The sequence below is a fragment of the Thermobia domestica genome, chromosome 2 (genome assembly GCF_964235325.1).
Source record: "Thermobia domestica chromosome 2, izTheDome1.hap1.1, whole genome shotgun sequence".
NCBI lineage: Eukaryota > Metazoa > Arthropoda > Insecta > Zygentoma > Lepismatidae > Thermobia > Thermobia domestica.
Window position 1 is genome coordinate 90,355,012 of NC_137455.1, and position 23,369 is coordinate 90,378,380.

At 36.7% G+C, this 23,369-nt stretch overlaps 1 protein-coding gene across 3 annotated transcripts in view; it reads left to right on the forward strand.

Moving 5' to 3' along the window:
* Positions 1-21,339, forward strand: part of RabX6 (RAS oncogene family member RabX6) — a 29,284-nt gene extending 7,945 nt beyond the window's left edge. For 2 of the 3 annotated variants that reach the window (XM_081743870.1, XM_081743872.1), the window contains exons 2-4: positions 219-416; positions 18,079-18,320; positions 20,846-21,339. In XM_081743870.1, coding sequence (XP_081599996.1) covers positions 237-416; positions 18,079-18,320; positions 20,846-21,044 — 621 coding nt within the window. In that variant the 5' untranslated portion in view covers positions 219-236 and the 3' untranslated portion in view covers positions 21,045-21,339. The remainder of the gene's footprint in view (positions 1-218; positions 417-18,078; positions 18,321-20,845) is intronic. The other variant, XM_081743871.1, reaches the window with a different exon arrangement.
* The last annotated feature ends 2,030 nt before the right edge of the window (positions 21,340-23,369 follow it).

The following is a 23,369-nucleotide window of genomic DNA, read 5'->3' on the forward strand; positions in this document are numbered from 1 at the left end:
GACTGCCAACTACGAGTGTCCGTTGAAACTGTTTCATTATAGATTAAGAATAGTGGCGCATAAGATATTTATTTCCAATATCAATTGCAGCATACGTTGGTACAACGGTAGATTATTTTAACAAGCTATAATATTAAAGATATTCTCATTTTAACGATTGTTGTGAAACTTCGTATTTTCAGTATTTTCATTTTATAGAAAGTGTATTTTCATTTTAGGTAGTGTTGACAACCATAATGGCTTCCGTGAAGGTTCCTGAGCAAAAAGTAATTTTATGTGGAGAGTATGGAGTGGGTAAAAGCTCTTTGTTCCGTCGATATGCAACAAATTCGTTTGTAACTGCAACAGATCGTCAATCAACCTTAGGTTTAGACCATTATGATAAAATATATAATGTTAATGGTAAAGTAATAAGGGTAAGTTACATATGAAACCACCAGCTCTTAGTCACTTACTACTTAAAGAATCTAAAGTATATGTCTTCACTGGTGTAAAATATAATTTATGATTTAGTTGTGTATTGCATTTTCTGCATTATTGAATGGGATGAGTCATATACAAAAACATTACCCTGACTTAATTAAACGGAGACCTTAGGGCATCACGATTTCATGGAAATAACGAACGTAGGCTAACAGTCGATGGGCATGATCTAAGTGGTGGTGTGAATAAGCAGTACCACACGGCACTACGGCGTACGGACGTGACTGTGAGGAGCTAAAGAAGTTTACCCGAGGTTACGTAATTGGGCATTGAGATATGGTAGAAGTCGGCACATCATTAGCTGTGTTATTTGTAGTTTTAGCAACTGTTAACGAAATTATAGTGGAGTTCAACCGGGACGAAAAATCGTGCGTCAAGGCCGAGATCAGCGCAACGCCTAAAAAAATGCAGTTTTCTGGAGGGGAAGGGCCCACACTTCCAAATCAACCAGTGACATCGCAGGCAAAGTTAACAAATCAGAATAAATCTTTCGGAGGTATTTGTGTAGTGCGGGAATATATCCAGGCGAAACAAATACACACAAATGACGCCAAAATGAAAGTGCGTCACTGCCATGTGCAACAGGCCACTACAATTTTGGAATCATGGTAGATGCTCTGAAGATAGTCAGTTTTGACAATTCTGTAGCAGCAGTCGGTAGTTGGTGTTAATGTGCAAAAGGTTGATTGACCACTATTCATTATAGTTCATCCACTCTGGAATGAAATATGATGAGATTAAATGTCATTGTGGAGTGCAGTGTGAAAAGATGTTCGTAGTAATCTCATGTCTTGTGATAGGCATATTAATGTTGCGAAATACATGGAGGGAGCGCTTGAAAAGTCCATGACAACTGGATATACGAGTCTGGCGCGTTGTATTTTGTTATTAGTATTCCCAAGTTTTACTTGCTATACTTGTTAGTATTCCCAAGTTCTAATTCTTATGTACTTGGATGGATTGAAAACAAATTATAAGAAATTATAAAATTCAAGTGCTGATTTGTTTAATTTACAACAATAATTTAAAGCCTAAACATGTAGACCTTGCATCAAATTGAATTTGTGTTAGTGTTGTATGTAATTTTCTAAACTGGCCCCCAGATTTTTTGTTTCGAGCACTGCTTGGATGTATTGCAAGATCGATTGCTACCCTTCTTTGAAACAGGCGAACTATCGCGAGATGCCATACAAGTAATATTTGACGGGACACCGTTTGAAGACAAAATGGGTTCAAACTCTGCCTGGCCCGACAGTGTCCGGACTTGAATGCTATAGGGAATGTTTGGCACCTCCAAGAACTAGAATTGCCAAATGACCACGCAGACCCTCGGACGTCAGTTACTTGAAACACTCTGTGATAAGTGGTACCACCTTTCACAGGATATAGCCGATAACTTACCAAATGCCGTTCTGAATAAGATTAAAGCTTTATGTGCTGCCATATGGGGCTCCACCACGTCTAACTTTAGCATCAGTAATGGTTGTTTTTTTATGTCTTGATACGTAGCAGTAGCCACAGGCTCATTTTTTTTAAGTATTTACTTATTTCAGGGTGATATTTATTTTCTTGTGACTGAAAAAATACAAATATTTCTAAACTCAAATTGTATTTGGTGTGCATGTTTATTTATAGTAGCGGAAATATGATCCTGCACCAAGTAATCACACTAATTGGTTTGTAGTCGTTATATTTAATTAAATAAAAGTGCACTCATCTTCATATTTTATGGTTGGAAAGAAGAATAATTACTTGTTAAACGTACAAATAATTTCTATTTGTTTGCTGTTTGTTTCCAATACATGATTATCTGTTTTACCAGGCCATACCCTTTAATATTGCACATGTTCAGACATAAGAGGGTATTAAACCTTTCCATTTGTTTCTCTTTAGGAATGTTCGGTTGTTACTCTGTTCCAAGAATATAATAATAAAATAAGCTTAAAACATAACTTACAACGATAGAAATTACATTTCTTCATCGAGGAGTGTCATATTGTTGCAGAAGTATGCACTTCTTATAAGTATATAAATTAATTGATTGGAGCTTAACATTCCTTTTTAGTACCAGTTGAGGGTAGTTTAGAAGTGACAAAATATGTAGTATGTGTATAAAAAAATGTGTATTAATTAATTGGGAGTTTTTCTGTTCCTGTGTGACTGAGGGCTGTGATTTCCAAAGACAATTAAAATATAAGTAGTTCTGACTGCTGTAAATGTTATAGTTTATTACTGGAGTTATGTATTTTAAGAAAATCTACTGTTCCTGTCTCCGCAGCAAAAGGAAACCAATTTCGGATTACATGCTGTAAACTTTTTCACCTTCTTCAGTCATAATTTGAAACTTGGGAGCTGGTACTGCTTCTTCTTTTGATAGGGTGCACCTATTTTCAGACACTAGATGATTAAATTAAAAGGGAGTAACCTAGAAGTACTTGTAATAACAATATTTTTATTGTTTCTGGTCTTATTAAGTGTCCTGAATAACATATCAAAAGTCTACCAAAATATAACTACGGGGAAGCCGCCATTTTGGATATTTTCGTAAACTACTTTGATAAACTATCCTTGTAATATCTTCGCAATGAATCAAGCTAAAGACTTGGCTCTTGTCCCAAATCGAAGCTAATAAACAATATACTCACCAAAATGTACAATTGGTATAATTGTATGAATAATTATTTAAATATGGTTACTGTTAGGCTGAAGACGTTGTTGAGTTGGTCTTATTTTGTCACTTCCATGGCTAATAACTATGAAATCCTCAGAGATACTGGAAAACACTCCGAGATAAAATTAATAGATCTCAGTTTAAAAAAAGTAACCATAACTCCGCTTCCATAAGACCGATTTTCATCAAGTTGGTGCCAAAATAAAGGGCATAATTTTCTATTACATTTACATCTAGGTTACTCTAAGAGCTGTAATAACAAGTCTATAATTTTTTTTAAAAAATGGAGAAGAATATAATAATAAAATAATATGTAAAATGCATATGAAATAAACAATAAAATATAAAATAGAGATAAAAAAATAAATTCAATAACAGAAGAAATGTTGGCTTCCGAAATTCCTAATGACGTAATCAGCAGGCTTTACAAAAAAGTACAGATTAAAAAATGGAACCGAAAACGAGCAGAACTGTTGCACTGTGGATGGTGTACATTGAAATGGTGGATATCCTGAAATCATTTATTAAAGCTGAAAGAATAGGCAGTTGGGAAATGCATTTGCATACGGTAAATGGAATGCTTCATTTTTCGCAGCATTGACCATAATTCGTATGCATGTTCAGCACGAATATACTTACAAAGTATGTTAGAACTTGAAGATGTGGCTTCAAACGTACACGCAGCTTTCGTGAGTGGACTACATGTTAGGCGGAGTAATACATTTTGGGCTGCTCTCTCCACGAATTTGATAACACATGGTAAAGGAATGACACAAGAGCAGCAAGCTCGTATGGGTGATGTCGCGACTCACGTGTGCACTTCTCGAACAAGGGGTGCAAGAGTTTGCTTGGATTCAACAGGCGATGACTAAGCAACATATAACTCTGACAAAATTCCCGAGTGAAGAGGGACAATATTAACGCACAAAAAATTATGGAATTTGTGAAACAACTCAGCGTTTTCCATCCTGACCAACATCTAAGAAACGTTAATTACAGGCATCACATATTCTGCAGAAACAAATCCTGAAATGGCTCGTGAAGTAGAGAGCAAAATTCTGGTTGATATGAACGATAAATTTGTTACACAATTTTCATTAAAGAGAAACAAAATGGTGAAACCAATGACGGCTTTACCGATAATTAAGGCGAAGGATGAGACATTTTACATAGACCCTCAATTGCTTTTTCAGCGTCTTCTTATATGCACAAAAAATAGTGAATTCGATTTGAAACATGTTTTCCATTACGAGCTATGTGCATACCCTGCTTCGATATTAGACACACATGGACTTACGAGAGATTCTGGGAAGGCCCCGTTTACAACGTACTTGCGCGGCTAGTGCCAGGCAACTCCTACATCAGGAAATCTGTACTATGTCATTGATGATAGGTGGTTGTTTCACCGTTTACTTTGAAGTAAGCAACAAATATTTGAAGCACTCTTCGTTTCATATATACAGTATGTTAAGTCAAAGTACGGGCAAGCAACTACTATATTTGTGCCTACAAAGGAGAAAACTTATCAATAAAGTCTGAGGCTCTCTGCAAACGCAGCAGAGGTCTGGAAGAACCAAAGTGCATGTAACTCAGTCGACTGTTTTCACCATCACCAAAGACATGTTCTTGAGCAACAAAGAGAACAAGCAGACTTTTGTAACACAGTTGGCTGAGAAATTTACGGAAGTTGAGTATGGTATCAAACATGCTCATGATGACTCAGACATCCTGATTGAAAAACAAGCTATTGAAAAATCATAGGCGTGTTTGACAGCAGTTATTGGTGAAGACGCTGACCTTCTGGTCTTGTTAATCCATTATTTCGACAACAAGCTCAGTGATGTCTTCCTTTGTCCTGAACCAAAGAAAAGATTCAAAAGTGTGATGGTCTACGACATTAGGGCAATGAAACTAACACTGGATAATGCCGTGTGCTCATACATACTCTTGGCTCATGCACTACTGGGATATAACACTACATCCAAACCATATGGGTTAGGAAACGGGAATCCATTCTACTCTTGCGGAAAATCGAATGTTTCCGAGAACAAGCCGTAATCTTCAGAACTGCAGGGAGAACACAAGAACAAATCAAGATCTGGTAATAAAGCTATGGCGTGTCTATATGGAGGTCGAATTAGTCGAACTCTCATTGACATTCGCATCACAAGTTTATCTCCAAAACAGTTAAATTAACAGCTCAAGTGACGCCTGAAGTATTGCCGCCTATTGAAGACGCCTGCTACTATCACTCTATGTGTATATCTTCAGGTTCAGGTCTAGCTTTCCAAGGACCTCGATCTGCTCCAATGGGGTTGGGAACTCTGTGATGGACCTGTCACCAGTGAAGATGGCTAAACTCCCCGCACCTGAGCAGTTGTTGAAGTTCATAAAATGTGGCTGCTGTACAACTCTGTGTTCTGCTATGCAAGAAACATGGCCTTGATTGCTCAAGTGCCTGTTCTAAATGCCATGAAATTACATCATAATGTAACAGTTGCGGCAGAAAAGGAACGGGAAAGCGAGGATGACTAATTCTGGTGCCAGTGCTTCACCTGCTGCTTCGCGCAATTGTGATTGAAGAAAGATACTTCCATTTCATTTTTCTTTTTCCTTTTCAATTATGATAAATTATGAGAAGAATGTATGTTATTCTTCCTGGTGTTCATTGTGTCACTTTTGTAATTTTTGGTTCATTTCGAGGCAACCATAAAAACTGATTTGTTCATTTGAACATATTTCTAAGTTTCTTGTTCATCTATATTAATAAAAAAAAGTATTTTGTATATAAATTATTCATTAATAGTGAGTGATAATATCGGTGGCCTTGATAAACGTATGTTATCGTTGGACTAGTCAAGTTCGTAGCGCAATATACTTTTTACAAGAACAATGGTAACAGTTAATTTTTACATGTTTATCACATTTTGTGTTACACAAAATGTGAAAAATACCAAAAATTAACTGTTACCATTACGGTATATAAGTTTCCTACATGATGTTTAGTACCAAATAAAGTAAATAAAACATATTTAATTACACATGTAATTGTAGTTCATTGAAAATCCATGTTTCTCTCTTTCATCTATAACTTGTGCCCTTTACTTCGGCACCAACTTGATGAAAATCAGTCTTATGGAAGTGGAGTTATAGTTCCTTTTTTTAAACCAGTGATCCAAAATGTCATTTGTTGTTTCTGCCAACTTCTTCTTTTGATGTCTAACTACAGTACCTGAATTGCGTATGTGAGTGACTCAAAATACAATACCCTGCATCACATAAAACCACGTAGTTCCCTTACTTTCAGACATAGGTAAACAGTGTTGATGTCGATGGAAATTTAAGACTGGGATTTATTAATTTTATTTCGGGGTGTTTTCCAGTATCTTTGAGGATTTCATAGTTATTAGCCATGAAAGTGACAAAATAAGACCAACTCAACAAGGCTTTCAGTATAACAATAACCCTACGTAAATAATTCTGCATACAGTTATACCAATTGTACGTTTTGGTGAGTATATTGTTTATTAGCTTCGATTTGGGACAAGAGCCAAGTCTTTAGCTTGATTCATTGCGAAGATATTACAAGGATAGTTTATCAAAGTAGTTTACGAAAATATCCAAGATGGCGTCTCAAAATTGTGGCTTTTCCGTAGTCAGATTTTGTTAGACTTTTGATCAGTAGCGGTTTCTGGCGTAGGGCTACGGCACGCTTCCTATGGTTGTGTATTTATGTTAGATTAATTTTAGTTCAAAAAATTGTCATCCATTCATTTGTTTAAACTGTTCGTTAATTAACAAAATACAGAACTTTCCCGTGACGATCTTGTTTATTCGAGCGTGGAGCGCGATTATCTGCGCCTTCCGCAGTGTGAAAGTTGTAGTAACGAACCGAGCGGACTGAATGGAGCCCGCTTGAACTATACAAGCCTATCCAACAAATATATCTCTAGCATGGAGCAAAGATCTCAATATGCCTTGTCCACTTTCCTCTTTTTTCGCCCAGAATAGCTTCCACCGTACTAGGTTGAGCCCGAAGACATTGTTAGGTTGAGCCCGAAGACATTCTGCGCAAGCGCCAAGTATTCATCTTTTCTCGCTTTCCTTTTCTGTTCGCTTATGGCGCTCGCTGCTCGGTTGTCTGTTTTCTGCTCTTTTTTTTTTTAATTTTCTTTAATTCTAAAGGTAAGGGAGCCACAGAATTGTCGGGAGTGTATATTAAATGAATTGAACATTTTTGACACAGATTCAGATCGTAGCAAAATTATAGCACATACATTTAATGGGGCAACGATAATAAGGGATCAGTTAATGGCGTACAATCTAAAATTAAAGAACACTTTCCTTTCGCACACTACGTCCATTTTTAACCAACTAAATTTGATAATGGAAAGAACTACATCTCAAAATCAATCGACAAGGGGTTTCTCCTGTAGTCTTTCAGGATTTTCCACATTTTTACTCCTGCTCCACACAGCATGTATCTGTTTTGAAAAAAGTGGCTGTACGACGTATTCCGAGTGGGTCAGCTACTCGATGGAATTTTAAGTCACGAACCGTCAATTCCGTCTATGAAAATTAAAATATTTTGAAAGAGTGCTTTTCAGAACTTGAAAAATCCAACACAGTGAATTCATGTTTTGGTTAGAATTCTTTCACAAACTAATGCTGCATGTGAATATTTTCTATAGTCAAATTCAGTGCAGGCCTACCATCAGAGTACAAAAGCACTTAAATATATCATTGAAGCCATTGAGAAAATTCGGAATGACACAGACAATACAGCATTAGGAGAAGTGATACGGTTCTTCCAACAGTTGGCGAAGACAGATGTGGACGGATTGAATCTTGCAGAGTACCCAATGCCAAAGAAGTATGTGATCACATTTCTGCGGATGCGCGAAATCTGTTTGAGAAAACAAGCCATTTGGATGCCGCCAAACTTCTGGATTCTGCAAATTTTAGTGATTTTTCGAAGAAATTTCCGGAACATATTCTGAACACTGCGGTTGAAAGCTACCCAATGTTAGATAAGCAGCGACTTTGCATTGAGCTTTTGGTTCTGTCAGCTTATCTTTAAAAGCAACTTACAGAACAATTTTAGCGAAATAACAACCCTTTTGCAAATAAAAGTGACCATACCAATGTCCACAGCAGAACCAGAGATGTTTTTCATCTCTAAAGAGAATTAAGACATTCGTGAGGAATTTCCATAGGTCAGAAGGGTTAACTGCCCTTACCATGCTCTCGATAGAAAAAAGTTTGATCAACAACATGCTAGATTTCAATTCCAGGGTGATAGAGAAGTTTAGGAATCGAAGGATGGGTTTCAACTTCCGACTTCAGTGGGTAAGTACAAGTTTATATATATATATTAGCATACTTTGTTAATGACAGTACGAGCCGCCACTGCTTTTGATATGTTATTCAGGACACTCAATAAGACCAGAAACAATAAAAATACCTTTTATTACAATTACTTCTAGGTTCAACCGCAAGTTTACTCGTCTACACACATACTAACGGATATTGCACAAATATATATATATATGTATATATACAGGGCGTCTATAAAGTCTGACCCCGGGTCATTTGTTGGGAAACGGTTGCGTAGATGAAAAAAAAAAAAAAAACAGCGAACACATATCCCATTATATTTAGGGGCACACAATTTGAGTGAAAAGTGTCGCCCCAGGATCCCCGATGAGGTCCAACTCAAAATTTTCAAATGACAAGGGGGGAGGTCAAGTAGTATACCGTTGGAAAGGTTTTGTTAAAAGAAAGACAATGGTGCCAGTTCCGAGTCCCTACATGAACCCTGTGCAAAATGTTGGTCAACACAGTGCGCATTGCAGATTCTATGGCCACCTCTAGCAATCTGAAACAGTGCATCAGATGTCAAAAGCGAACAATACATGTCGCATCATTTGAAAAGTAGAACATACCGAGGTAAAAAGTGTTGCCCCAGGGTCCCCTGGGGGGTGGAGGGGGGTCCAACTCAAAATTTTCAAATGGCAAGGAGGGGTAAGTAGCATATCGTTGGAAAGGTATTGTTAAAAGAAAGAAAATTGTACCAGTCCAGAGTCCCTACATGAACCTTGTGCAAAATAGCGGTCGGTTAATATGTCAACACAGTTTCCACTGAAATGTCTATAGCCACGCATAGAAATCTACAACAGAAACTCAGATGTGAAACGAGACAAACACATTTCTGATCGTTTCAGAAGTACAATACTTATCGTGGTAACAAAAGAACTCGGGGACATGCCTTAGAGTCCCAGACATAGGCGTAGCTAGAACTTTATATTTGGGTGTGCACAAAGAAAATAAATTAGGTTTTATGCCTTTTTAATACCTTTGTGGCAATCCAATCACTTGGCTCTTTAACTGCACTAATGTTTTTAAAGGAATATAAATTCACTAAATGACAGCGTTGAAAATGTTTGGATATACCTATATAGTGGAAAAAAATCAAATTGCTTAGAAATTACACACACAATAAACGTTCAGAAATATTATAAACAAATACATCAAAATGCACATAATCTATAACAAGAGACATCTGTCAAAAGACACAATGTTCTTAAATTCATCAATAATTTCATTTACATCAATAGACGAAGCTCTTTCCTGTTCCACAAACAGCAAGAGCAGGATTTCCAATCTGTCTTGTTTCTAAGTTACTCTTAAATTATTTTTAATTTGAGTAAGCTTGGAGGACTCTCTCTCTCACGTGCAGTTTGTAACAGGTATAAAAGCGCCGTATTACTGAGTAGAATGCAATAAATATCTTCTTTCTCCAATCACTGAAACCACTCCTGTAGCATAACAGAAGAACTTCTCTTAGGTTCAGACGATTTTCCTTTCAGAAGTCAGTTCTGCTGCCAACTCGTCTCTTGACAATTTGAATGTTTTAGCTAAGAGGGTTATTTCTTCATCCTTTACATTCAAGTCAACTAGATTTCCCACAACACTGATGACTCCAGTAGTTTCTTGACTAAATATCTCATCAATACCACAAACAACTGAGTCTAAAAGAGGATAATAATAATAAGAAATTCTCATCTCCTCTTAATTTGTTTCGTACAAATACTGCGAGCTGACTGATTTGTCAAGACTGCAGTTTTGTGCCTCATCACTGGAGGAATTGAAATCTCCAGACTATCACAGATCTTACCTTCATTGTAAAATTAAATGAATTGAGACGATTTTTTCATGGATTGCACAGCATTGCGAAGCGATCTGAAAATAGACAGAGCCGAAAGTAGATTTACATCTGAACTTTGGAGTAATTTAAAGAAGGGAAGTGAAAGAGAGTATATTCAACAAGTTCAGTATTTCGAATAGTCTGTACTCTTAATAATTTTCCTTGGAAAAAGAAAGATGCCGCTTTTTTTTTTATTATTTATTTATTTATTGAAATATCTGTCTTTAATTCTCTTTGATAAAGCAGCCCATTAGAGTGTGCCTGGGCACACCCGGCACACTCTGTGACTACGCCTATGGTCCCAAATGGTGTTTAACTCAATTTATTTTTAAATAGAAAGGCAATTGAAATGGTGTGTCGTTCGAAATATCTGAGTCAGGTACGTAAAATCCTCGTCTGTGTTTGTGTCGTTTGAGCCTGTGTAAATGCAGAGGTCATTCTGCATTTGTCCCTAGCCTCACTATAATCAAATTCCGAGTAAAATTACATGGTGTAAAACTGGATTGAACTTTAGCTTAATAAATGCTGAAATTGCGCACCATTCACCTCCTGACAATAGTATAAACGATCTTCAAATTCCTGACGTGCGTACTGAAAAGTAAGTAGTGGTATCTCCCGACAAGCTGTAGTAATTCGGGCCCTTAATTCTAGTAATGAAGTTGGTTGCGTTCTGTAGACTACAGTTTTCAGGTGTCCCCATAAGAAAAAGTCATTTAGAGATAAATCTGGGGATCGAGCTGGCCATTCAATTGCTCCTCGCCTACCAATCCATCTGTTTGGGAATCTATGATCCAGATACTGACGCACAGTGCGATCATAATGTGCAGGACAACCATCCTGTTAAAATATAATGTCTTCTGCATCAAATTCTGGCTCGCTTTCTTCAGTCGTAGCAGTTTCAATGACCATTGTAATGATAGGGTCTACTAGATTTACGAGCAGATCTAAATATCTTCCGGTTAAAGTGCCATCAATGAACAGAGGCCCTATGATATGGTTTCCTAAAATTCCCGCCCAAACATTTACTTTTTGTGGTTCTTGATTATGTCCTCTGAAGATGTGGGGTTTTGCATCGCTCCAGTAACGCACATTTTGGGTGTTAACACGTCCATTAAGATAGAATGTGCTTTCGTCGCTGAAACAAATGTTGTGTACAAACTGATTATTTGCAGCGATTCGTGCAGTCATTACTTCACAAAACTCAAGACGACGATCAAAATCATCCTCACTGAGCTCGTGAGTAATGTGCATTTTGTATGGATGAAACGAATGTTTTCTCAGGATTTTGCCAATTGTTGGTTTGGGAATGCCCAAGGAGGCACTCATTTCACTCAAACATTGCTGGGATGTTATAATAGCGTTCCCATGAACTTCTAGCACTGTGCCTTTATCCACTTGAGGTCGACCAGAGCGTGGCCGATCTTTTACACTTTGTGTTTCGCGAAATTTCTGTACTAAATCGGGTACATACTTGTGATCGATTGGTTGGTCAGGAAATAATTCAGTGAACCTTCTAAAAGTTGCTCTGCAGTTTCTACCACATTCCCCATAAAGGAAAATTATTTCCACTTTGTCTTCCGCTGAGCGTACCATCGTATGGCCGGTAAGTGCGAAAACAAAGCACGAAATGGCACAAGAAATGAAAATGTAAATGATTCGATTTTGTTGCTTTAAACTAAAGCAAAACACACACCTATTAACTCGTACAGGCAATGCTGCAACGTTATTTCTTAGGTTACTTTCCCTGATTCAAGTATACTTTGAATATTTATAAAGTCCACGAGATTACATTGAATCACACCACAGTAATGCACTTTATAATATGTATATTTCAACATATACCTTATTTATCACTTTAAAATAATATTCATCCAATTCCAACAATATGGTTCTTCGTTCTATATCTTTCTACATTACTATATCAACCAGATAAACAAGTAGTCATAGCAACGAAAACAAGAAGTATCTCGATATAATACAAAATATTTAAATTATTTCCTTATATACTTTCAGTTCCTGTATGTAAGGAATGTTGGTACAGAAAGAGTGTTTATTAGAGGTGCCAGTAACCTTGAGAACTAGTTCGGTCAAGTTTCATTGTAGTTGTGATTTCTGGATACAGGATTCTCCCCCCCCCCCCCTTCGTCTTCTTCTTATTATTATTAGTGGCGATTCCTAACAACTACCGGTACCCTTTTTAAAGCCTGGTCTCATATTATTTCTTTCTGAAAGCAATTCATCGAATCTTTCTACAGTATATCGTACTCCGATGGCTAACAGCTTTGAGCTCAATACCTCCAACATCAATTTCATACAATTTGAAAATCCGTGTGCCTGTTATGTAGTGATTTCGCACTCATTACTAGTTAAATGTAGTACGAAGCATGATTGATCGATATTTTTGACGCCAATATTATTTTTGGACGGTCGTGCTATAACAATACTTTTAATTGAGATCTTCGCACGACATACCTGTATATTTGAAACGTTTGAGATGAAACCCGTTTCATACCCTAAGGGGAAACACGGAGTAATTTATTTTACTTCGATATGTTGTACTTTTGAAATGATGCGACACGTGTTGTTCGTTTTTGACATCTGATTCTCTGTTTCAGATTGCTAGAGGTGGCCATAGAATCTGCAATGCGCACTGTTTTGACATCTTGACCGACCGCTATTTTGCACAGGGTTCATGTAGGGACTCGGGACTGATACCATTTTCTTTCTTTTAACAATACCTTTCCAACGATATACTACTCGACCCCCCCTAGCAATTTGAAAATTTTGAGTTGGACCCCATCTGGGACCCTGGGGCAAAACTTTTTCACTCAAATTGTGTGCCACTAAAAATAATGGGATATGTGTTCGTTGTTTTTTCCATCTACCCAACCGTTTCCGAACAAATGACCCGGGATCAGACTTTATAGACGCCCTGTATATATATATATATATATATACAGTATGTTACAAAATGCACCACCTGCTAAAATTTCAATGTTTTAATTTCCCTTAGAAAATTGTTAATTAATTTTGTCTCTAAAAGGGCTTAACGTATCATACAATTGTTAGCCGTTGCAATTTGATATGTTTTTCTTTATTACTGCTCATGGATTTTGTGTGCTCTTTGCTCAACATGTGGCAGTGCATTCACTATGTAAATGGCAGCCTCATGCATGCGCAAGTGAATGGTGATCCACTAATCGTTGTTAATGAAAATTTGTTTCATACGTGACCTTTTGTGCTTGTGAATTGTTGTTTATGATCTGTATATGATATTTAGTGCTTTGTGATTGTTCCTCAATAGTTAGTGTGATTACGTACTAAAAATGAGTAGAATACTGAATGACACATCTCCTCGTAAACAAGAGAAGATACTGGCGTTGTACCATCGTGGCATTTCGCAACGTCAAATCGCAAAACAAGTTGAACTGTATCATACAACGGTTGGTAGAGTTATTAAAAAGAAAATAATGTATAATAAGTCCTCTTTGAGAGACTAATGTGGCCGAAGGCGAAAAACAAGCCATCGGATAGACAGAAAATAAAGGCCCTAACATTGACAAGCAGAGCATCATCTTCAGACAAATTGCTCAAACTGTGTAGACGCCTAAAAGAATAAGGAATTCGGAAGAAAACACCTACAAAAAAGCCGATACTTAACGTAAATCACATAAGAGCCAGAAAACACTTTCTTTGCATGTACGAAGCGTGGTGTGTTGAAGTGGAAACATGTGATTTTCTCCGATGAAAAAAAGTTTAGGGTACTTGGGAATGATAGGGATGAGAAGTGGGGAAGAACTTAATAGCGACTGTATATCACCGACAGACAAGTTTGGTGAGAGTGTAATGGTGTAGGGCTATTTCACGTTGAATGGTGTAGGAAAACTTGAAATTCGCAACAGGTCAGTTAATGCACAGTATTACATGGATATTTTAAACCGTAAACTTCTATCAACAGCAAGGGATCATTTCTCAGGTAAAAACTTAGATTACTTCATATTTCAAGATGATAATGCGTCGTGTCACAGAGCTGCTGTGGTTAAGAAGTGTTTTTCAGACAAGCATATCAAAGGTTGTGGTGGCCACCTAACTCTCCAGACATGAATCCTATTGAAAATTAATGACGTATCATGTCCCGCAAGCTTTCAGGGAAGTGCTTCCAAACAAGGAAGGAGCTTATTGAAGCTGTGGTCGAAGTTTGGTTCCATGAGTTAGACGTATTCTTGTGCCAGTCTCTCGTACACAGCATGCCAAGTGGGTTGGCAGCACTGAAAGCGGCACACGGGAAACATACAAAGTACTGAATGGGGTGTATACACAGTTATGGCTTTTATACATTTAACAATACTGTTAAAAAAACTCGCATCCATTTCTTGTTCATTAATGAGATGTTACCTGCGTTCATACAAAGTGCATGAAAATAATTATGTTCATACTTTTTATAATAATGGCTATTTGTAGCTTATTATTATGTAATATATTGTATTTGAATCTTTTGCCTCTATATTTGTAGTAGATAAAACACTAAACGATGTATGAGCAATAAGTTGAAACCATTGCAATTAATATCCTTAATAATATATATATAACAATTTGCAAAATGTATCGTATTTTCTTAGGTGGTGCAGTTATTTTATACAGATTGTATATAACAGACTGTATAATTCCATACCTTGTAATGTTTCTGTTGTTTGCACGTTGTGATCATTCCCCTCCCTTTATCAAAACATGATGGTTAAAACTAGGGCGTACACAAGGGAGAGTTCCGAAATTTTAACTCCCTCCTCTTGAGCAAAATAATATGCAAATATATACACCTGAAATTATATGAACTTGGAGCTTGAACTTCCTTTTTCCCTTGAACTTTTGTTTATGCTACTAGTTGAAACTGTTGGTTCATTGATAGATTGAAATCTCTGTTGAGCAGATGCTAGCTTGTGACCCTTCGCCTGGTGAGTTTTCATACGGCCCAACTCGTGGGTAATGATAAAATTGATTGTGCTTTGACATACTGCATGTTGTGGGAAGGTGGCGTTGTGTACAGTAGTTTCCCTGAGGACAGTTGAACACAACAGATGGGACGTACCTGTTGGTGTGTAAAGCTCACAGATGACGACAAGAACCCTAGCAGTAGTAGTGTGACGTAGGTATGGGCTCGCCCACTTTTCGCACGGAGGTTTCAAATGATACCACAGAATAACACACATATAACTATCCGGAGTATCAGACGACATCTAAGTATAGACTACACCTCAAAAACCGAAAATGGACTTGACCGTGTCGTTGACCTTTCCCCGCTACCTTTGTTTTAGCGTTCTTCTCGTCATCTGTGAGCTGTACATTTCTTGTCTTCGTCTTAGTGTCAGGGATAGATGTTTTTACAGTGATGGATGACATGCACTGTACGCTTGTTGATATTGCCACCCCTAGCAGCAATCTCAATCACGGCCATTCTATACTGTGCATCGTATGCAATGGTGTTACTTTGCATCGTATGCAACGATGTTACATTAATCAATATGTCTGGATCTCATACAAACGAGTTCCACAGAGCACTACACTTACCTCACTATGGCTTTAGATAGCCGAGGAAAACAAGTTATCTTCTCATTCAATATGCTCGTGAGCAAATAACAAATAAACTTTGTTCATTTATGTGAATTAACCCTCCCTAGTTTATTTCCTCATGTAAGTTCCATTCTGTTTTCTTTTCGTTGTAGGAGTTGTTCCGAACCTCAGGTAGTTGTTTATCTAGTGTTGCATTTTCATAATTTAATTTCCTTAGTTGTACCTGGTGTTTATTGGGTAGACGGAAAAGTCATGACTCATTTTTGCAGCAAATGGCACTCGTTAATTTCTGAAAGTATTAGTCATCCGCATCTATTATTACTATGTAATTTGACAGCTGACAAAAAGTTGAACAATTTGGTTGAGTTTTGCAGATTTTTCCAAGCTGAAGATGAAATACCAAATTGCCTTTTCGCCCTACTTTACTGTTTTACTTCCATAAAGTGCAGAACGCGTGACTAGCTTCTGCAAAATTACATAGTTTATGGTGGAAGTGCTCTGCAAGAACGTCAGTGCCAACCTGGGTTCATGAAATTCCGGCTAGTAATGTAGATTTTAATTATGCTTCTCGGTCAAGGACTGCTTACCGAGAATGATGTTGACAAAATAAAAACATTGATCGAGTCCGACTTCCCGTTATACGACACGAAAAACATTGAATATCAATCATTAAAGCATTCACGATCACGTAATTGTTTACAATAATGTGATATTCAAACGGTCTTGGTCCGATGTGACGGTCCATCTGAAGTCACATCGAAAGCAGCCATTCAACAGAATGGTATGCTCGCAATGTGGTAGCTGTTATATTTTTCGAGCTTTTACCAATGAATTCAAATATATGTTGTCGGTGTTTGGGCAGTTTCAACGAATTCATCATCCAGAAATGTCCAGAGTTCGTTCAAGTTGTGTTCCATTACGATGACACTAACCACACTAAAGTTTGATTACTTGTCAGTGATTATCGGTGCTTTGATGGGATATATTGCTACACTTTACAATACTCACCTGTCTATGCGCCATCAGACTTGAACTTGTTTCGCTTTCTTTAAAATTCCTTGCGTGTTGCAATGTTGAATCAGAACAAATCTCATTGAAGGCAAAACGTCATCCAATAAAACGAGTAATGGTGGCTCAGTGGTAGAGTGTTCACCTCTGGTGCATGAAGTCTGTGGAGCGCATGCCCACTCTACCCACGAGAGTGCCACAATATTTTTGAGAAGTGGGAGTAAGGCACGCTTAGCAAATGCTTGATTTTTGATTCAGAGGAGTATGCTATCGAAAACGTTAACTAAAAGCTTACATATCGTCGTCTGAGATTCAATACCACGTAAGTAATATTTCACCAATGTTACAGGAGAGACAAAAAAAACGTATAAAATAAAGCTTCAGCCTCATCATACGCAGTATTACTTTGAAGAGAATAAGAGCCATTTGTCATGATACAGGTGTACTACTCAACCAGATTGTGCGTCCTCCTATACTGATTACAATGGTATCAAAAACTCAAATCTGCCAAAATTGGAGATACGCGGTGTTGAATCTCAGACGGTGATATACAAATTTTGTTGTTAATAACTATTTAATGCTAGTGGAAGCTTTAAGTAGCTAAGATAGTCATTTGCATATTCACATTCCCTTTTTCGTGAGTTCATTCTTTATAGTCACACGTACAATGTTAACTGCAGACTGTAATATGTATTAGACCTCATTTTAGGCGAACTTACCGCGTTTTTATATTGCATATACAATATAAAAACAGAAGTTGGTTTGCTATGAACTTTTGCAGTAAGTACTAGAAACTGAATTTGTGCATCAGCTTTTTTCTGACGCGAAGGATTATTTATTGTGAATGTTGTCAATTATTGCAGACTTCTTCGATAGAGCTTATATGCAAGAAGTGTGTAAGGTTTTAGTAACAGTTACAAGTAGCAATCAGTACTGTGTACCGAATTTTGTTTGGAATGACAAAAAATGTAAGATACGTAATCGTCCAATAAAGACAATGTGTGTAACATAATGTTTTTATGTTGCAGTATTATCTTCTCTCCGTAATAGAACAGTAATTAGCAGTAGTTTCACAATGATTTTTTATCGTACATAAGTTCTTGTAGGGTATAATTAATATAGATAACGTGTGTATTTGCAGCTTCAGTTATGGGACACAGGAGGAATGGAACGAGTAGCTTCTATTACTTCAAGTTATTATAAATTTGCGGAAGCAGCAGTTTTGGTTTTTGCCTTGGACAATCCAGCGTCCTTCCACATCCTTTCCCAACACCTGTTAGACATAGTGACATATGCAGAAAATGCGAAAATATTCTTATGTGGAAACAAAGCTGATTTGGTGGGACAGATCCAAGTGACAGACAGTGAAATGGAGAATTTCTGGTGAGGAAACGTAGTATTTTAACCATAGTTTGTATGGATCGAGTTTACTTTGAAAGTTCGTTGGTTATAGAATTCTTGCTTCAATTATTTTAAAAATTTCTGTTCACTAATGAAACTGTGGATTTAGGACATAAAATGGAAATCAGTATTTTAACTTTATCGAATTTTGTATGTTCATTTCACGCACGTGGATTTCTTAGGTTTTTAAATCCGCTTCTTAAATTCTCGAGACAAGGTGGAAGAGTATAGCGTTATGTCTACATATGTGAATTATGTTGTTTGTCTCCATTGTATAACTTCCGTGTCATGTAAAACTATGTATGCAACAAATAGTAACAAACTGTAAAAACTTTCCAGTTACTTATGCTGATGAACGTATTTCTCTTATTAAGGCATGTCGTCATACCCAGGTGACAATCGAGTAGCATGGATGAACTATTATCATTATTCTTTTGCAATTGAAATGTCGACCACCTCTACAAGTCGTTGCGAGATTTTTTCTCAATTATACCAGGCGAGTGCTAGAATTATACATTTAAGTAATAGCCTTCAAAATTCTTACTATCTTTCATTGGTAAAATTTTCCAATAACTAACTGATTCCAGCATAAAATTATAAATGAAGTTACGTATATATACAGTGTGTTTGCATGGAATTTCGAACTGGTGCAACATTTTTTTTTTTTTTTTTTTTTTTAATATTTTGTTTTGTTGTTGCCGTTTCACACTGCCTGATAAACATCATTGAACAACATATTGTTTCAGGAAATTCTCAAGCCGACATCGCTAAATATCTCAGTTCACTTCGCCACCGCGTTCTTCTGCGACACCACCAAAAATGTTCTCGGCATAGGCATTTCTAAAAACAATCGTGCGATGTAAATAGACCTGCCCCTATCCATCTATTGTGTAATGTCCATGAACTTACATGAGGTGGTTTGAGTCACAGCGGTTTTGATTGCACCGTCATCGTCCTGTCTAGGCAATCCGAATTATTTTTCTGTTGAGGCGCTCCCCGGTATAGCGGGAGCAGAGAAGACCGTTCTTTCTCTTGGAACCATGTGCCTTTCATCAGTGCATACCACCAAGGTACCATTGACGCGTCACATAATTGTGCGGTATTTCTGCGGAATGACACTTGGCCCCGCAGCCCCACTACGGCTTTGCCTGAAGTCAGTTGCACAATAGTAGTTCGCTTGCGCCGTCCTAGCATTGCAGACACAAACTGTAATCTACAGACAAATACACTTATTCACCGACAACCTTCGTACTACAAGTAGCATGTGCAGATTTTCTTCTAGTCTGGTAGATATAGGATGTTTTTAAATGAGTTTTCAGTAAAATCTTTATGGTTGGAACAAAGGAATCTCAAAGCAAGATTAGAGAATAAATGAATTACCAGATCATAGTCAAACAAGTACGAGTACTTTCACCAGCCACAAAGAGTATGGAGACTTAGGATAACGGAATGAAACTTTCTAAGTATTCGATGTAGCTCTTTATGGCTTACTCAAAACTACTTCCTATTTCACTTCATTCCATTCCATCCAGAGTTATTTAATTTGAATTTTGTAGTGTGCTTTATTTTTTATATTCCAAACGTTTCAGTCCTGATGATGGTTGTGCGTAGATGTCTATACTTCCACATGAACATGATATTTTGACGCTTGTGTCGCGATGGGAGAAACGTGTTAAGAGATTTGGTGACTACGTTGACAAGGAACTTTTAATATGAGCCTTTACTTTGTATATAATCTTGCTGTCTTACCTACTACAATTTGTTGCACATATATTGCTGTGCGTTACTTCTTCATTCTCCTCTCGTATCAGTTTATTTCGAAATACTTTTGGATGCTTTGTATACCAAATAATGACACATTCTTTGCGACATATTGTCAGCAGTTGGCGTTAGTATAAATGTCTTAGTGTGGAGGAAATTATATATATATAAAAGCAAACTAGAAAACTTGAATGGAATTGAACGGTAAAATTCAAAATAGTTCTGTCGGGTGACATTTAGAATGTTTCACTCCGTTATCGTAGTTTTCCCTACCCTTTTTAGTAAAATGCTGCGTCAGATAAGGAATAGAAGAAGTTGGGAGAATATATATAGTGGAAATATAAACACACACACTACAAATGAAACATATGAGCGTTTTTACGTTTTGGTATGTTGGAATGCCTACATAACGCCCCACCTAGAAGCTCCACAGCTATTTTACTTTTTTTTTCTTCTTCTTCTTTCGATTCCATCTGATGAAGCATTTGGTGAACCCTTTTATATTCTACCTTTTCTAGTGTGTGAGGATTCTTTATTTCAAACATACAAACGTAACTCCGGTTATAGTCAAATATAATATAAGTGCGTAGATTTGCTCAAAGTGTCCGGCATCTCATATCGTGATTTGAGATGTGGCATCTCTGATGCATGCAACCATGTACATGAAACATGTAGTTAGTAACGGGTTTCAGTTGAACAAACCATATAATAACTATGATTTTGAATTTTACCTTTCTATTTTTCAGTGAGCAATGTCATAATTTAATAAGTGCTACATATAAGACATCCTGCAAAACAGGGCAAGGAGTGGAAGAAATGTTTGCAGATATTGCTCATCATTTAGTGGAATCTAACCGCTCCAAACTTGAACTGCAAAATATGGAAGAAAGTTCATTCAAAATCACTCCTTTGGAAGAAGCTACTGAACCTTCTTGTATGTGTTAGCCACTACATTAGACTTTTATAAAAATGGCGTGATGCGGTTTTGGATTGTTTCTGTCAGTGTGTGTGTGTGAGGAAGTTTCTGTAAGATGACGTCAAACAAATTACAAAATGCTGTGATTTTGTGAAGTCATTGCCATGGAAGACTGAAGGAAAATTACGTCTAAAACATTAACAAATGTAATGAAACAAATTTTAACTTATGCATATGTGCAAGTTATGCGCTGTAATATTACTATTTTGTATTGTTTGCTGCTTAAGCAATTAGCATGTTAAACATAACTTTTTTTTTTTTTTTTTTTTTTTAAGAAAAAAAAATAACGTGTGTGCGTGTTCGAATGAACGCTGTATACGAAAGAACAAACAAGTTATGAGTGATACGAAACTTAATGTGCATCTACATTAAATTATAATCCCAAGATAGTCAGTTACGTTAATAAATAAGATTTTAATTCTAATATGGCTTTTATTGAAGGATTTTAATATGTATTTATAACAAAATGAAATTGCACATATTATACATTTAAAAAAGACAGTTTTTCGGTGGTGCTCATTTCGAAAGTGAGTGGAAATCGTATTACTCAAAGGCAAGTTATTGTCTTTTATATGAAGCATTAATTCACAGAGCTAGTTTTTTACAAAATATATACTACTGTAATAAGTTTATATGAATGACCATGATATTGCAGTGTTTCACGGTAACTAAAAGATTATACTGTACCATGGTCACTATAAGAGTGATCCTAATCAAAAACAAACCCATGTGATTGGAACCGAAATGCAACATAGAATGCATATAAAGATAACAGATCCAATTTTAGAATCCATAATAAACCGTCTCTCATTTATTCCTAAATATCAAGATCCAAACATGGAAATGGTAAAAAGGATAATTAGAAGAAGGGAAATTAACGAGAAATTTTCAAGTCGTGCATTACGTCACATCTGCTCTTTCACATAGTATGATCTAAAGATTTTTAGACTTCCAAACTAAGCTATGCATGTGTCAGTACTCTTATGGAATGGCTATATCCATCCGATCGTCTGTCCATAGGTTCAGAGCAGATTCGGTAAGAGATATCGAGATGAATTTTAGAATCGGTTCAGCGTCCTAAGAATAAGTTTCATCTTTGATAACCTTCTTTTCAAACAGGAAGTGGTGAAAATTAACCGTTTCCGGTTTAAACGTTGATCGCCATAGAATGAGAACGGTAATAGATAGTGACAAGAACTCGTTTCCGGTTTAAACGTTGATCGCCATAGAATGAGAACGGTAATAGATAGTGACAAGAACTCGTTTCCGGTTTAAACGTTGATCGCCATAGAACGAGAACGGTAATAGATAGTGACAAGAACTCGTTTCCGGTTTAAACGTTGATCGCCATAGAACGAGAACGGTAATAGATAGTGACAAGAACTTTCCTGGAACCAATTGACTATCTCAACAAAATTTACCATCTTCATCCGTAACGCTCTATAAAAGCGGAAGAGGTAGAAAACTACTAGAACTTTGTTTCAATATTGATCTACATAGAGCCAAAACGGAAATGGATAGTGACAAACAGGTTTTTGATATTTCAGTACCACACGAATAGTCTCCATCTCAGATTGTACTCAACCGGAAATGTTCGAAGTCTACTGTTACTTTCGGTTTAACATTATTTTCCTTAGAACGAAAATGTTAATAGGAGGCTACCATATAGGATTCAGTGTCCGAAGAATATACTTTATCTTAGCGTTATTTTTCTACTGAAACTTGACACAGTAAGAAACAGAACTTTCGGTTTTAATATTGATTTGTGTAAATTGTAATTGTAAGAGATGGCAAGAAACTGTCTTTGATACGGATCAGTGTCAGATGAACAAGTTCTACCTCTCATTTTATCCCTGTTTTTATAGTTCGGAAATTACCGTAATTTCCCAACTGTCAAATAAAAATCACTCATTTTTGTATTATTGTATGTAACAAATGGCCATATGAATATTTTGCGGTTTTATTATTTTCTGAGTTCGTTTGAATTAGTTTGCTAAATCACAATGTTTGGCAATGATTTATGGTGCAGAGTACGAGTATAAGGAACTGTTTCTAGTAATTTTACGATTAAATTGAGTAAGTGAATCTGAAAGAGGATTGTATTAGATATTAATTTCCGACAGTGGAGCTTTTGTGCACACTGAAATACAGCTTCAAAATGTAGTTACTAGTCTGAATCAGGGTGCGAAATCATAACAATCGAAGTGAGAGGGCGGGGTAGGAGTGTAAAAAAATGCACTGGAATGTTTCAACATAAAGAATTCACACATTTGAACATCCATAATTGTTAAACT